We start from the raw sequence: 15,651 nt of genomic DNA on the forward strand, positions 1-15,651 counted from the left end.
TGCTGGTTTATCGAGGGTGCTGGATTATAAAGTGCCGGATTAGAGAGGGACGACTGTACTATCTAATCAGTATTACTAATAGTATTGCTATCTGCATTCCGATTCGAGTCAAGAAGGCCAGGATGACCCCCCCCCCCCGCTGTTGTTTGAGTTTGCTAAGCACCGAAATCCGTGTTTGCCAAGACATTACATGTACCAGCTCAAAAAAGACTAAAGTCAAGACAAAGTGCAAGACGGAAATGAACTCAAAACTCGACCGAGAGGCGGCGAGACCCGAGAGGCGCTCAATCAAGGGTGTTGACATGGCCATGGGAAGTGCCACTGGCACTGGCACAGGATCTGCGCCGAGCACTAGCGCTGGAGCCGTGGAGGCTTGAGCAGTTGAGGCTGTCACTACTAGTACGAGTACGAGTAGATCTACTGCAGTCTGCATGCACGTAACAGTGGATGAATGTGGCATCTGCGGAAACGACAAGACACTGCTCGTACTGACGGTTGCTGTTTACCAGCTGTGCGGGCGCTTGTGTGAACGCTCGACTCTGGTGCGAATTGTTGTTCGAATCGTAGTCCGGAACGTGGCGGAGAGATTGAACTCTACCGTCGCTTCATCTTTAGATGGTCGAGGATCAGAGGATAACTCGGTACAGGTAGTTGCCTCATGCTCAGCATCAGATTTTTATTTTTAAATGCCGATACAGGCGTGGGCCCAGCACTGCCACTACTAGGCCACTAGCACTGCTGCTAAGACAAGCTAACGGTCGGGAATGGCGGTGGCGGGCAAGGTATGATTCCAGTGCATTCTTATTCAGTCTGGCTAGACTAGGGACAAACGTGGCCCATTTGTGCTTGTTCTGTGTTGGTGGGCCAGTCGATGGTGTGTCAGGTCGGAATGCCTACTGTTGAATTGGGAAACTAACCTTGCATATTTTTCGTTACTTTCTTGATGTTTCAAGAATATTTGTTGCACCACTCATATCAGTGCAGTAAGCCGCAACAGCAGATGCTAGACATTACTGATCAGTGTATTAAAAGTAGAAAACCATCTACTCGTACCATTTAAATTATGTAATGCAGTCACTTTGCACATATGATATGAATTATTTCAAGATTGTCTCATAAACAACACTTCACTTGAAACAGCATACTTCGGCATGTAGATCTACTGAGCGTTGGCAGTTTCCAAACGTGTGAGATCGCATGCTGACATGAACACCCGGGTGACAATTATACTTGAAAGAATCATGGAAGATCACACACCAAAGCAAAACGCTAGACATCCGTATGTCGATTGTTCGTTGTGCGAGGATGTCGGGCCATCACAAAAAATAAACGGCCTGGCCGGCTCAAATGAATACACGAATTTCGACTGTGGCAAACAACGGCAGACTCCCGGGCCATTACTGTAGCATGGAGCACCATGCCGAAACATGTCAGTGCCAACACTAAGTGTTCCGAGCGGGTCACGATTGTTTTGGCATTGCTGCTTTTTCAACTACTCTAGGCACAGTACTACCGCCTGGTCAACCAGGAGACAGATAGTGATGGAGAAGCAGTACAGGAAAAGGCAAAGGTTGTTACACCAACCTCACCAAAGGCCAAGGGTGCATCACCACTTGGACAGAAGCAACGTCGCCAACGGACCAACCACCCGAGTCTGCGCTATGGCTGGTCACCTCGTGCTTCCATCTTCTTCTGTATGCTGATAGCTGCTCTGGTGTTGTTGGCAATCCTGGTTATTGTCGCCCTCAGGCCTAGCTTGAACAACAACGGAGCAGGAACAACTGCACCTCCACCAGCAGTGTGCAGTTCTTCAGCATGCGTTCAGGTATGTGTGTGTTTTGTTTGTGTTGTGTGTGTGTGTGTGTGTGTGTTGTGTGTGTGCATGTGTGCGCACTTGTGTGTGTGTGTGTGTGTGTGTGTGTGTGTGTGTGTGTGTGTGTGTGTGTGTGTGTGTGTGTGGTGTGTGTCCCATGCGGTGCAGTAGTATGTGCAGTTGATTTCCAATCGAGAGGTTGCGGGTTTAATTCCCGGCGATTGTGGTCACACACGTCTTTCTTCTCTTTCTCAGGCCCCTCCTGACTTTTCTTTCATTCTCTTAGGTGGTAACCAACAACCAGTGCATGCCGGAGTATGTGGTGTGATGTGTGTTCGGGGAAAAAAGGAAAAGGCCGAAAATTAGGGATTCACTGGCCAGAAGAAGCTACTTTAAATAGCTGTGTGGTGCAGACCAGGCTGAAAAGTGGTCAGTTATTCAGCCTTGCAAGCTGTTGAATGGTGCAATTTCAGCACAAGTTGCTATGGCTTCTGCTGTAGCATCGCTATCATCGCCTCCGGCATTGACCGTCAAAGGTGTGTGAGTGAAAGAGTGTGTATGGGGGGGGGGGGGGGGGGGTATGTGGACATGTATGTGTGTGTTGTTGTTGTTGTTGTTGTTGTTGTTGTTGTTGTTGTTGTTGTTGTTGTTGTTGTTGTTGTTGTTGTTGTTGTTGTTGTTGTGTGTGGGTGTGCCTGTGTGTGTGTGTGTGTGTGTGTGTGTGTGTGTGTGTGTGGGTGTGCGTGTGTGTGTGTGTGTGTGTGTGTGTGTGTGTGTGTGTGTGTGTGTGTGCGTGTGTCGGGGGGGGGGGGGGGGGGGGGGGGTGTTTACGAATCCTGCGTTGGTGATAGTCAAACAGGCTGATTTGTTTATTTATCAGTCATACAACATCTCCTGGCTCGCCGTAAGACTGCCAATAGTGAGAATGAGATGAAGGGTGGTAAGCAACCACGGCTATCTAAAAACTACATTTAAAATGAGAGGGAAAAGAGAGAAGAAGAAGCAAAGAGGGGACAAGAAAAGTGAGTTACACGATGACTTAGGCATTTTCATATTTCATGTCTGAAACACAACGTACCATACCAGTACCAATGTGTGTGTGCCACCTTTTCTACTTGCATGCTTCTCCCCAGTTGTCTGGAGCTGTAGCATCAATGGCAAATTTCAGTGCCGATCCGTGCGACAACTTATGGCAATATGCCTGTGGTCGACTGCTGGACAAATTGGTACTACATGACTATGTCGCTCGCTGGTCTTGGTACGATCAACTGGAGAAGAGAACCTACGAACGAGTTCAACAGGTGAGAATGAATACATGTACGTGGATGCTGTGCTTGTTCGGTTCATGTGTGCCATTTCTGCATGTTAACTGTCCTCGTATGTGTAGCCACGGCATCAACCCCTACTGCGATATGCGATCGCCACTGCGGAAAGATTGCTCATCTCGATTATCATCGAGCAGTACTGGAATAATTCGTGTTGTCTTCCTCCATCCAAGAGGCATATCATGTTTTTTCGAGTGTTTGAATTTCCTCTTGATGTTCACAGATCTTCCGAAAAATGAAGGCCTCCAGCACAGACTCGGTACTGGAACCATCTACTGCAGCAAAAAAGGCAGCAAGACTGTACGAAACTTGCACGAACACAAATGCTGCCGATAAACTCGGTGTAGCACCACTAAAGCAGTTTGTCAGTATGATTGGAGGTAAGGGAGTTGTGACGGCGCTTTTACTAAGACTGATTCCGACTTGAAATGTGAGCTTCTTTACATGTTTTTTTAATTTTAACCCTTTATGGACTGCCAAATTTGTACAGGAAAGAAGCGACATGCGAAAATGAGTAATAACACGAAATCGGTGTACATTAGCCTATACAACACCATACATTTTCGGAAAGTAGATACGATAAGCTGTCCAACAACATCCTCGCCGCTGCTCTCGCTACTAGCAGTATCAGCAAATCCATCAGATAAATTGTTTTCTTGAGTTTCTGGGATATCATCATCACTATCACTGTCCACTTCGAACTCGTCGTCATCAGACTCGTCAAGTGGGTCGCCAGATCTGTCCTCGTCAGAGTTCCAGTTCAGAATCCTGCCGATGACGTTTCTGCGTCGTGCTATGACAGTACTCGTACTGCAATTTTAGTTCTGCATGCTCGCGCAAGCTCTCAATTTTTTTTCTTGCGCGGCCGATTTCGTCAACATTTCGACAAGGGACCCCCGGCGAATTTAGCACCATTGGAAAGATATTATTATTATTATTATTATTATTATTTCACAATCACGATGACATAGTGCCAATAAGCATGTGATGCAGGCGATTTTAACCAGCCATGGATATGGATTTCGTCTTTCGATTTGTGTAAAAAATATCGCCGAAAACGTGCGGTGCGCCCAGAAAAATTCGCATTTCAAGTTTCGATCTTATTAGATCGAAACTCGTACAGTCCATCCACAAAGGGTTAATTTATAGGTAAGGCTTTCCGCTAGCTTGTTTGCCTCCACCCATGTACACATATTAGCTCTGGTCTTGGTTTGATTATCACAGTAGTGAATTGTAGTAAGTACGATGTCCTGTACATTGCGGAAATCTGGACTGGTTGTATTATCCCCGGTGTCCCAGGTTGGAACGCAAGCGGATGGTCCGATCTCAAATCTGATCTAACAAAGGCCTTGGCATTGACACTGGATGTGTCGCTGCGTGACATCTCTGACAACAATCAACTCAGTCCATTCTTCGCTGTGTCGACTAGCAAAGATGACAAGGTCAATGTGTCCATATTCAAAGTTAGTTCTACCTGTTCCGTATGAATAAATCTGAACCGATGATTAGCACTGTTAGCAAACTTTTAATAGTCTAACCTACATGTACACAGTATCTTTTGGTTGGCAAGTACATGGCATTGTGAAATTTGGACCATGAAAATTGAGAGTAGTATGTATGGCCTGAAAGTCTCGGGATCATTGATGGCATTGCAATCTTTGATGTTTTTTAGCGGTACCTTTGCTTGGTGTATGTTGACTACCACAACAGAGGGATACTGTCTATGTCCAGCACAACAGAGGGATATTGTCTATGCCCAGCTGAGTTGTTGCCAGGCTTTGCGGCCCTCGTTTGTTATGTTTAATCTGCTGTGCTCTTTTGCATGTTGACCGTTGGCTACAGATTAGGGAAAGTGGCCTTGGCATGGCTTCAAGGAGTCTCTACTTGTCAAACTCCAGTTCCTCTGTAAGTGAAAGTCAGTTGCGGCCATCAGTAATGGCTTATGCACTTAAGTAGTTTTATTACTTTGTTGAAGATTTTAACAACAAGAAAAGCTCAGAGATTTGCGCTGGTAATTCTATGGCAAACTGGTTGTAATGTAACACTGGTCCGTATTTGGACACAACATGTATATTTGAGCTGCTACGGTTAATACGGTGGAGGCAACGGAAGTAATAAGTTGCCACTTCCACCTTTATCTTGTTGGATTCCCCAGTGTGCTGTCTTCCCGGCACTTCACATAGGCTGGTTCTGAAGACCACTCAGTGTGCATCTTACCATCTGTGCTTGACAGGTATCCACAGCCTATCAGCGTTTCATGAGCAACTTTGCGAATGCCCTAAGTGATGATGGTGCTACACAACTGCAGCTGCAATCGGACTTGGCCGATGTCTACCGATTTGAGGTTGAACTAGCAAATGTAAGTGCCTCCCCCATATCAATTCTTCAGTTTGTCATCTAGTGCAGTGGATTTTCATTGGTTTGTTGAAACCTGACTGTGTAGGCCATGCATAGATGGTATTAGTGCTTAGCCTAATACAGCCTTGGCATTATGTCAGTATATGCTATACCTATATCTCATTGTGCATTGTGCTTCCGGTGCACATCTACTCGCATGCTGAGGTTACATCCCACTGGGCATTGTGATTCTAATAATGTGTGCAGATCACTACACCAAGTGCTGACCTACGTGATCCTATGGGCGTCTATAATAAGAGAACACTGAGAAATGTCTCGACTATTCTTACCACGGTAAGACTCATTGATTGAATCCTGAAAAGGATGTAGTGCCAGGCATTGATTACTGCACATATCTCCTGATAGAGTAGCCTCGTCGTCAGGCGAAATTACTGGTCAGTCGGCGTCACGCATTTTTCACAAAAATTTGCGTTTCACCTGCTGGGAGAGTATGCGTGTACTCGAGTCTCATCCTGAGCACGTTTTTTTCTTCTTTTTTTCAGCTCGAGTATAGCTGTATGTTTCATTGCAAAGCCGTCCTTGATTGTTGTGTTCGTTGTTCAAACGAAGTGGACATTCAATCATGAAGGCAGAGGACATAGGAGCCTGATTGGAGTTTCTCGTGGCATAGGACGGCCACACAGAGACACTTTGGGATTTTCTGAATATAAAATACCGTACGCACGATGCTGAGATCAATTTGTGCGATATCAAATTGTTTGTGATCTACCACATCGAGCAGAACGGGATCCAAACACAAGCTTACCGACGGTTAGGCTGCCGACCTGACTGGACAAATGATCCCTGGCTTCACCAGACGCCAGACGTCGGACACCATGTCCTTTGCCGCGACGTCCATCTCCAAAAAGAACTCCATCTTCGTCGTGAAAAGGCTTGAAATACTCAATATTCAACCGAGATTCGCGGACTCACCCTTTCTCAGATCGAATCATTTTTTGTTGTAGCAGTTGCAGGGCAGATCCCCGCCACTACTTCAACAGAAGATGGCTCCAAAGCATGCCTGGAACAAGCCATATCGAGGTTGCAAGCCACCCCTCTCAGCACTTTTTTTGAAGAAATTCGAAATTTCAGTGGTGGAAGATATACTATGAAGAGAATTTCAAAAAGTATATTTCGCGGAGCGATCGCTCAACCCACGTCATTCAAACTTTGCAGGATGATTCAGACGTACATGCTAGGCATGGAACCACAGAAGATGATATCATAGCTGACACACAGAGTCACAAACACAGCAGATTCGTGTGCACAGATACTAAATTAGTGGACATCGTCATCTTCTTCCCGCTGATCTCAAATGTACGATGACGTGCTATTTCGCCTGACGACTAGTCAGGAATGTTCTACCTCTTAAAAATGCCTACACTGGACGTCTGCACTCTGGACCTTGAACTCATGTACCTTGAACTTTGAACCGCTATATCCTGGGCCCTAATCTCATGCTTTCAAAACTGTGTGTACGCAGAAAATTCCTTTTTTCCCTTTTAATAGGGTGCTTAACCATTATGTGTATTGTTTAAACAGCTGAGAAGCTACTGCTAATGTATAAGGTCTTGCTCTGAATATTGGGTTGTGTAGTGCTGGAGCCCAAGACAAAATAAGTAGGCTATGCCAAATTCTAAATCATAAATGCACACATTTTGTGGAGGCACATGACATAGTATATCCTTGTGGCATGACTTTTGCGCATGCATGGGCACAGTGCTACATTTACATGTAGATCGGTTCAGCCCCTCAATAAGCCAGCATCCCTTGTCTTTGCGTACAAGGGCTTAGCCCCATTTTCACCCTTGTTGCTGAGTGTCCACATTCCTGTGTACTATTACTTGTAATTGAACTTTTTGAATTGCCCCCACACACCGTTTGACTATCATGGGTATCATGATGAACTTGATCACTTCTTTCTGAGCCTGTGATACAAGCAGCGCTATATTTGGTCTGCACTGTCATGTCTGTACGCAGATTGACTGGGTAGTGCTGCTACAGACCCTGTACCCTGACTCAGCCGGCAGTATCAATCTGGACACGGAAGTAATCTTGGATTCACCCGAGTACTATTCTCAGCTGTCACAGCTCATCATGTCCACTCCTCAAAGGTGTGTTTCAAGATATAAACAGCAATTCTACTCCTTATGATCACATCTTTATCAATCTTTAAAAATCACAAGCATATGAAAGAAAGCAAATGCAATGCAGTCACCAATGATTGGCGAAGGGGAAGAGTAGTACTGGTGGAGGGCATCATGGCACACGGCTGTTCGCGCACGGACATCTAACAATATGGAGTCGTTCGGTGCGATTTACGTAACGCGGTGCAAACCTCATGAATACGATGGGAGTTTGCGTTTTGGGATGAAACTCATGTCACTCTGGGTGTGGTTCCACGATTTCGCAAGTCAAACCAGGATTTACTATTTGAAAGCGCTCGAGCGAGATACTCAATATCCAGACAATTTGAGAGAGAAGGAAGGTAAAAGGAACTCCTGCCGTGGTCAACCAGTATCCTGACCTTTTCGAACCTCTCCAAGCTGTCCCTGGTAGTCTGGATATTGACGCACGCACTGATTTTCAGCTTCTCCTCGCCGGGATCACGGGTGCAACTTTCAAATTTGCCGATATGCACTCGAACAAACGCACAATTGGATCTACATCACAATTTCGGGGCTATCTGTGTGCTTGCTGCCTTTTTCAGCAATACCCCACATGTCTACTGGGCAGTTTCCACCAGGTCTCGGCCTCCTGGACTCAACAGCGACTCCAGCGCCATGCCATCTGTCCCCTAAATCGCATGAAAAGGTAGCTCAGCATCGAACGCACGGGACCTGAAGTTTGTGCACGGGACGTGATAAAACTTGGTGAAGATAGCCAGAAGATAGTCCTCTACCTGGGAAAACTGAAAGCTAGACTGGGAAAACTCCTGAAAGGGCTTCTTGACGCAGGCATGTCAACGATGAATCAAGGAACGAGCGAGAAAGAAGGCTTGACTTGTGCAACGCGGAACAAACTGTTCCTGAGACGAAGTTGGCCATGTGAGGTACCAGCGGAAAGCTAGTTTCAAGAGGAACACGGAATACCTGTTTTCCGGGTAAACCTGGCCTGGTAGCTTTCTAAATCGAGCGAAAACCACAGCGAAATCGGCTGCTGAGAATTTGAAAATTCAAATTTCCTTGCCGATCCAGCCCAATCGAGACTTTTGGCTGCCATCTTGTTAAATGTCCAAATTTCGCGAAAAAAAACAGCCGTGGGCAGTGTGCCTGCTTGAAGTAGTACTGGTGGACGGCATCATGGCAGTGTGCCTGCTTGAAGTAGTACTGGTGGACGGCATCATAGCAGTGTGCCTGCTTGAAGTAGTACTGGTGGACGGCACCATGGCAGTGTGCCTGCTTGAAGTAGTGCATGCAGTTACACGTGCATTGTAGGTTGTGTCTACTTGCATTTGCTCTATTGCTCAGTTCCGCTAGTCTTTGGCTAGACAGCAACTGCATATAGCCATGAGCTTGTGAAGGTGTTACAAAAGGCATACTTTCAAAGGGAGGATGGCAAGCATGGACTAAGCTCAGAGTGGTTGGTTCTTGATGCTTTGCTGCGACTAATACGCCAATCATGCCGAATATTGAAATATTGATCACGCCCATTCTGTCTCTGTCTTCATCTCTACAGGACTCTCGGCAACTACATTTCGTGGTTGGTTGCCAGGACAACAGCACCATTGCTGTCTCAGCCCTTGCGAACTGCGTACGATGGGTATAAGAAAGCACTGAAAGGAGTGACAGGCATACCGAGAAACCTGTACTGCTTGAAACTTGTTGACCAGAGCATGCCTCTTGCTGTTGGGCGCTTGTTCATCGATGATGTGTTTGATTCTTCCTCTGTCAAGAAGGTAGGTTCTCGATCAAAAGCTAGCCTTGGACCAAGCCGGAGGGGATCATGCTTCCCGCTTGTGTGACTGTGTCCGGTTTATTTTTCTTGTGTTATGCAGGGCAGCGACCTCATGAGCAGCATTATACAGGCTTTCAAATCCAATCTACCCAATGTCAAATGGATGGACAGTGCCACACAAGCAGTGGCTGCAGAGAAGGTAATATGGCAGTGTGTGTAGTCAAGACACGCCGGACTGTGTCAAGGATCTCAGTAAGTGGTTAACTGTGTGCGGGGCAATTGTTTGACTGCACTCTCATCTTACTTTCCTCTGTGTGGATTTCTAGGCTGATGCAATCCTGTACCAGATTGGATACTCTGTTGAGTATGCGAATCGCTCAGCAATAGAATCTCTTTATTCTCAGGTTAGTGCTTGCATGGGCGCCTGTTGTTGTGCTGTGCATATCCAACCTTTCCTCTATGCCTGCATTGCAATCAATGCCGGCATGCTATACACATTGATGCAGTGGTTTGCTGCATCGATGTCTGTTGTTGCTAGACTTTCTTGGCAAATGAAGTCAGTTGGTATCACAGGTATCGCCTGCATGCTGGTGATCATCGATCTAGTTTCGATAGGCGATGCAGTTTTGTTAGGTGCTCATCTGCCTGCACTGTCCTGCTGTTCCTGGCTATTTCAGCTCAATGTCTCCACTAGGAGCCTTTTCACTGACATTATGGCCGCATGGCGATTGGAAAGGAGTCGGACCGGCAGCCTTTATGTAACAGGCAAACCAGTGTCTCGAAAATAGTAAGTTCCAGTGCTAACATACATGTAGGGTGCATCATCTGTGTCAATTAGAGTGACTTTTCTTATGCTCCGTACTACAAGTATCAGTGAAGGAGTATGACAGTATTTTGTGATTCTGGTGTTTCTATGAGGTAAGACATTGTCGGTGTTTGAAACATAGTGTTTGTTCCCATGGTGGTGGATATAGTGTGTGGTCTTAATTGGTACCGGTCGTTTTTGTTGTTTGTGCTCAGCTGGGACATGCGGCCCACACAGGCCAACGCCTTCTATGAACCCACACTGAATGTCATTGGTAGGTGTTTCCGTTTTCCAAGCAATTATGGAAAATTGTACTTGTAGCTGGTAGTACTAGAGCCATGAAATGCACCCAATGCTTATTGCCATTTCTCAGTCGGTCGCGAAGTGAGTTGACCTTGGGCGGAACACAACACTGGGCACAACTAACTTCCCTCATGAACCAACCGGCCGTCCAGGCCCGGTTGGGACACAGTTACAGTAGGTCAAAACTGAATAGCTGATACTAGAACACGTATTATGCACATGCATATGGCTTCCAGTAGTACATTTATGAAATCCAGGAGGGGTTCCACGGAACCCCTCCTGGATCCGCCCCTGCTCTTCCCCCCCCCCCCCCCATTCCCTTCCTCCTCCCCCTCTTTCGCTTGGATTTGGCCTTTTGTTGCTCCTAACAATCACTTCATTCCTGGGTGTGTGGCTATGGTCTGTGTGGCTAGGCATCCCTGGAGGAATTCTAGGACGACCTTTTTTTGACCAGCAAGCACCAGCGTAAGTCCGTCACATTGTATTCAATCCGAAAACAGATGCTACCCAAAGTGCCCCCATATGCTGGGTAGATAATAATTATATGCATGGCTGCTGCTGTTGCTGGCTCTAGTGAAGATCGAGTAAAGTTATTATCCTCAGTGTGTTGGACATGATTCAATCACCAATCAGTCTCAAGTTTCATGCATCAGTGTCACTATGTGTTTCCATTTTGTGGGATAGTTATGATGCCAAACTTCCGTACTGTGACAAAGCTTTAGAAAGTTTCCGTAACCTGAAAAGGAACGGACAAGTACAGGTGGTTGGCAAGACAGGCACCCTCACTCGCATGACACTTGATATGCACTGGTTTCTTGTGCAGGGCATTCAACTATGGAGCCATTGGAACCGTCATGGGGCATGAACTGTCGCACGGATTCGACGACCAAGGTCGGTAGCCCGTCACTCTTCCTCCCTGGGCCTGTACATGCATCGAGCTGCTTTTTGCTTGTTTGTCCCTATCTATTATGATTGTTTGAATGTTGGAACATATTATGTTATTGAAGTGTATAGTTTGTCATGCTCATGCTGTTTGTCACTACTGTAACCTTCAATGCAAAGTACTCAGAGCGGCTGAATTAAAAATCAATGCAGTGAATTTGTCACTAACGTTTATAGTTCGTCTGCTCATGATGAAGCATCTTGCTAGTACGGGTGAACTGTGATGATAACAAACCGGCAGGGCTCAGTGGGTGAGCAAATTCGGTACTACAGTCCATTCATAAAAAGATGAGCGCTGGCTCTGGCGAGATCCCGCATGTGGTGATTTTTCGTGATTTTATCGTACACGGTGCAGTGCCTCAGAATTTGAAACCTGAAAAAGGGTCCAAAAAGGGTACCTCAACTGGGGTTCGAACCGCACACTATACTGTTGCAAGTGGAGTGAAACGGCCTGGATTATCATTTTTTTCAGATTCAGTGCTCTCGAGGCAAAACCTGGCCGAAATCCTATTCGTGGTATGCTTTGCTTTTCGGAGAAGTCGACTTCAGAAACATAATTGGAAGAGCATTCCATTGGGAATTGCCAAAAAATTGTGAAGAAACGCAAGACTTGACCCATTTATGGCTGAAAGCTAGGATATCATCTTTTTATGAATGGACTGTAACGTTAGAAGCCCGCTTCACCGTATTTGCCTGTGTTCTATCTCAGCTAGAGAACGGGAGGGTTCACACATACACATGGCTCACATGCAGGTTTACTGGCTGGTATTCTACGATTGCAATGCATGGTGAAGGAGACCTGAGACTACAAGCAAATACAGTGTTTGGCCATCAGTGGAACGAGAGCATGATGACTGTGACTTGTCTCAATACACAATGACAGCCATGATCTGCACATAGTGTGACATGAGCATGCTAGTGATATGCCATAAGAAGTATAATTATCCATGAACGTATAGCACACACTACAGTTTATCTGAGATGCTACATGTATAATAGCATTTCCTTTCTGTCACTCCTTGGCTTGCGTTTTAGGGAGACACTATGACAAGAATGGCAGCCTGCGGCAGTGGTGGTCTGCGACTGCTTCTTTGGCATTCAATGAACATGCTGACTGCATTGTCAAGCAGTATGACAACTACACGGTCCTTAATTCACATGTGAGTTGACTTGTGCATAATTGATGTTAACGTCCTTTGCCCTTCAGTCATTGAAGCGCTTTTTTTAACGAGTAGTAATATAATTATAGTAATACAAGTACATGTACAGTGGCGTTGGCAGGCATTCTAGTGTTCCACGGACAGCCATCTGAAGTACAATTTACTCGTGGGGGAGCCGAAAATTTGGCAAGTAACAATGTATTATATTGATTCACGGAGTACCTGGGGCGAAAAGTGGTACGGTCCAGGTACGGTCAATACCGTAGTGACCATACTGTGCCAACGCCCCTGATGTATATCTGTAAAGTTTCCTTTTGACCTCCAACTGGAGTTACGAGTGTGCCAGTTTAGATGTATTGTACAGCTCTTTACAAAGAGGTTCCCTTTCGCCAGCGGAGAGGGCTCAACATGGCACTCTTCAGTTACACACAAAAAGCACCAATGAGGTATAAGAGTGTGTCGCAACTCCAAGTTTCTTGCTAAATGCAATCATTAGGCAACTTGTACATCTGTTTCGATTGTTAGGGAGTCTCAATTTTTTAAAACCATTCCTTTGTGATAAGTTCATGTTTTACTTTGTTGCTGGCTTTGTTTGTTCTGATTGTCTAGCTGAAAGGCAAGCTGGCCCTCGGTGAAAATATTGCTGACATCGGAGGATTGAAAATCGCATACAAGGTAGGTAACCGCCACCTCTTTCCCCATCTCGGAATTAGGTTTTGGGAGAAGAAGACACTTGCTTCCTTCGGGGGTAATGTAATTCCACGTGGCTTCGTGCATGCTGTGCAGTCCTGTGTTCACTAGCATGTGTTGTATATTGGTGCTGTGCTGAATACGGATACATACTGTTATTATGATCACACCAGAGCAGTTCAGGACAAGACAAAAGGGGAACTGTTGATTTCCAGATCAAAGCTAGAACGCCGAACTAGGACGACATGGAAGCTCAGCAGCACAACGGAAACGCATGTGCGGCTGATACAAACTTAGAGTAGAGGAGTAGAAAGATAATGATCTATCACGTCAGGTAGCTCACTAGTAAGGATATCACAACTGTGTATAGCATAGTGTCCGAGGGGGTGGGTTGGAGGAGGGGTACTCAATCATGGGGTTGCCCTGTTTGGTCAGAGAGTCTGGAGGCATACTGTAGTACACATGTTCAGACAGTGTTATTGGTTCAACTCCGTGATCACATTTCTTACAGGCATACAGAGAGTACGTGCAGCAACATGGCGATGACTTACCCCTATCAGGACTGGAGCACTTGACTGGTGACCAGCTGTATTTCCTCTCCCATGCCCAGGTAAGCTAACTGACTAACTAGCTTGAGGTTATTCGCGGATTCATGTCAAGTTTTTTGGTGTCTTTTGATACATTGTTTTGACTTCATAATTCAGCCAATAATGAATTGAGAGATGGTGATTGGAGCCAACAACAAGATGGGTGCCAGTTGGTATTCTTGCTCAAGGCTGGTCACCTGGTTGTAGTGATGTGGGATCACAAGCACAACTGGATCCCTGGCGACCCAATGCTTGCGAATCGCATGCTCCAGGGCTTGATGTACTCTTGACATGGATGTTCTGATACAAAGCCACATGGCTGTGCACAATATGTACAATATTGCCGATGCTGCTGTTGTTTCAGTATCAGTGTTCCAAAGCAACACGCGAGGAACTGCTCCGGCGACTTCAAGCAGACGTCCACTCCCCACTAAAATGGAGGTATGTCACGCGGCTTGGTTTCGAATCCGGCATGGAAATCACATACAGAAATCAGCATGTACTAGGCTGTCCAGCGAGTACGAAGACAGTGCGACTTCTACATCCTTCTATCCCGTGCAGGTTCGGGACGTTGGCAAGATGCTTGATCAAAAATTTGCTTGCGTTTGTCTATTTTGCAATGAACTTGACGGTTGCCTGACTGTACGTGATATGTATAATAAGATTGGCTTAGCAAGCATTACCGGGACAGTGTCCCGATATGACCAGGTGCTGGCATGTGTGGGCATTCATTCGTGGCCTCCATCACGGTGGCTGCTCTTGCAATAGCCGTACATTCTGGTGCAGTGGTGTGGACATTTCAATCTTTGTCCTTCATGCCTTATGTGTTTCAGGGTGATGGGTCCAAGCATGGATATGCCTGAATATGCCAAGGCATTCAATTGCACTGCTGGCAGCAAGATGAACCCTGAACAGCGGTGTACGATTTGGTGAACTGACCAGAGACAATGTGTGAGTGGGTACCAAGTACCTCATCCAACAGCTGATTCACAACTGTGAGATCATGCGGATCAGCCTTGACAGAATGGTTTCAGCCCGCTCTAAAAACTTTGCTTCGTACCTATTTTCTGCACACTATTTCTGTATCAGCCCGCAGAAGTCTCCAAGCATACATGCCAGATGATATTCTTTTTGACCAGCATGAAATTTCGGTCTACTCTGACCTATCCGTGACCATGCTTCCTGATTCAAGTTGACCATAATATGTATGACCTCACCACAAACCACCGCAGAACTGAAGACCATTGCCTTCTCCTCAGTTCTCCTTCAATTCCGTCCTCCTGTGTACTTGAGTCACTGAGGCTTATGTAAGTGTTGACTGCTTGCCGCATGATGCTGGCAGAACAGCACCAAACACGGACACTATGGTAGATGAAGCTATACAATCATGCTTACTGCATGCTCCAGCTGCTGATCATCTCAGATATTTTCCACCTCTGCAAGCCTCAGGCATTTCTCTCACTGGCCACTAAATTGATGATTTTGAAGCGTGCCCCAATTTGATCTACCCGCCGATGATCATCAGGCAGGCTGTATATTTCCATGGCTGCACTCCGCCAGTCCCTGTCATACTGCGGGTGGCCGCCTTGGCCTTGGCCGTAACCCTAACTACCCGGCAATTACTGGTAATTGTGAACATAACTGATTTTTCAGTGCTGATTATCCCCAGTACTATCTGGCAGGACTGTTGAGTACCCGGTTGGGTTGAATGATTACTTGAATCTAAAACAGA

The 15,651-nt window shown here is 46.1% G+C and overlaps 1 protein-coding gene across 1 annotated transcript; it reads left to right on the top strand.

Annotated features, from left to right (window-relative positions):
- The first annotated feature begins 464 nt into the window (after positions 1 to 464).
- LOC135805716 (endothelin-converting enzyme homolog) lies at positions 465 to 15,651 on the top strand. The gene is made up of 21 exons (XM_065319800.1): positions 465 to 782; positions 1,502 to 1,825; positions 2,947 to 3,114; positions 3,362 to 3,518; positions 4,438 to 4,601; positions 4,981 to 5,043; positions 5,372 to 5,497; positions 5,743 to 5,829; positions 7,516 to 7,649; positions 9,214 to 9,433; positions 9,533 to 9,631; positions 9,759 to 9,836; positions 10,110 to 10,219; positions 10,453 to 10,511; positions 10,954 to 11,005; positions 11,364 to 11,431; positions 12,518 to 12,642; positions 13,252 to 13,317; positions 13,844 to 13,942; positions 14,284 to 14,360; positions 14,753 to 15,651. The coding sequence occupies exons 1-21, from the start codon at positions 765 to 767 to the stop codon at positions 14,850 to 14,852; spliced, it is 2,394 nt and encodes a 797-aa protein (XP_065175872.1). The 5' UTR covers positions 465 to 764; the 3' UTR covers positions 14,853 to 15,651.

Source organism: Sycon ciliatum, chromosome 1, assembly GCF_964019385.1.
Source record: "Sycon ciliatum chromosome 1, ocSycCili1.1, whole genome shotgun sequence".
Lineage (NCBI taxonomy): Eukaryota > Metazoa > Porifera > Calcarea > Leucosolenida > Sycettidae > Sycon > Sycon ciliatum.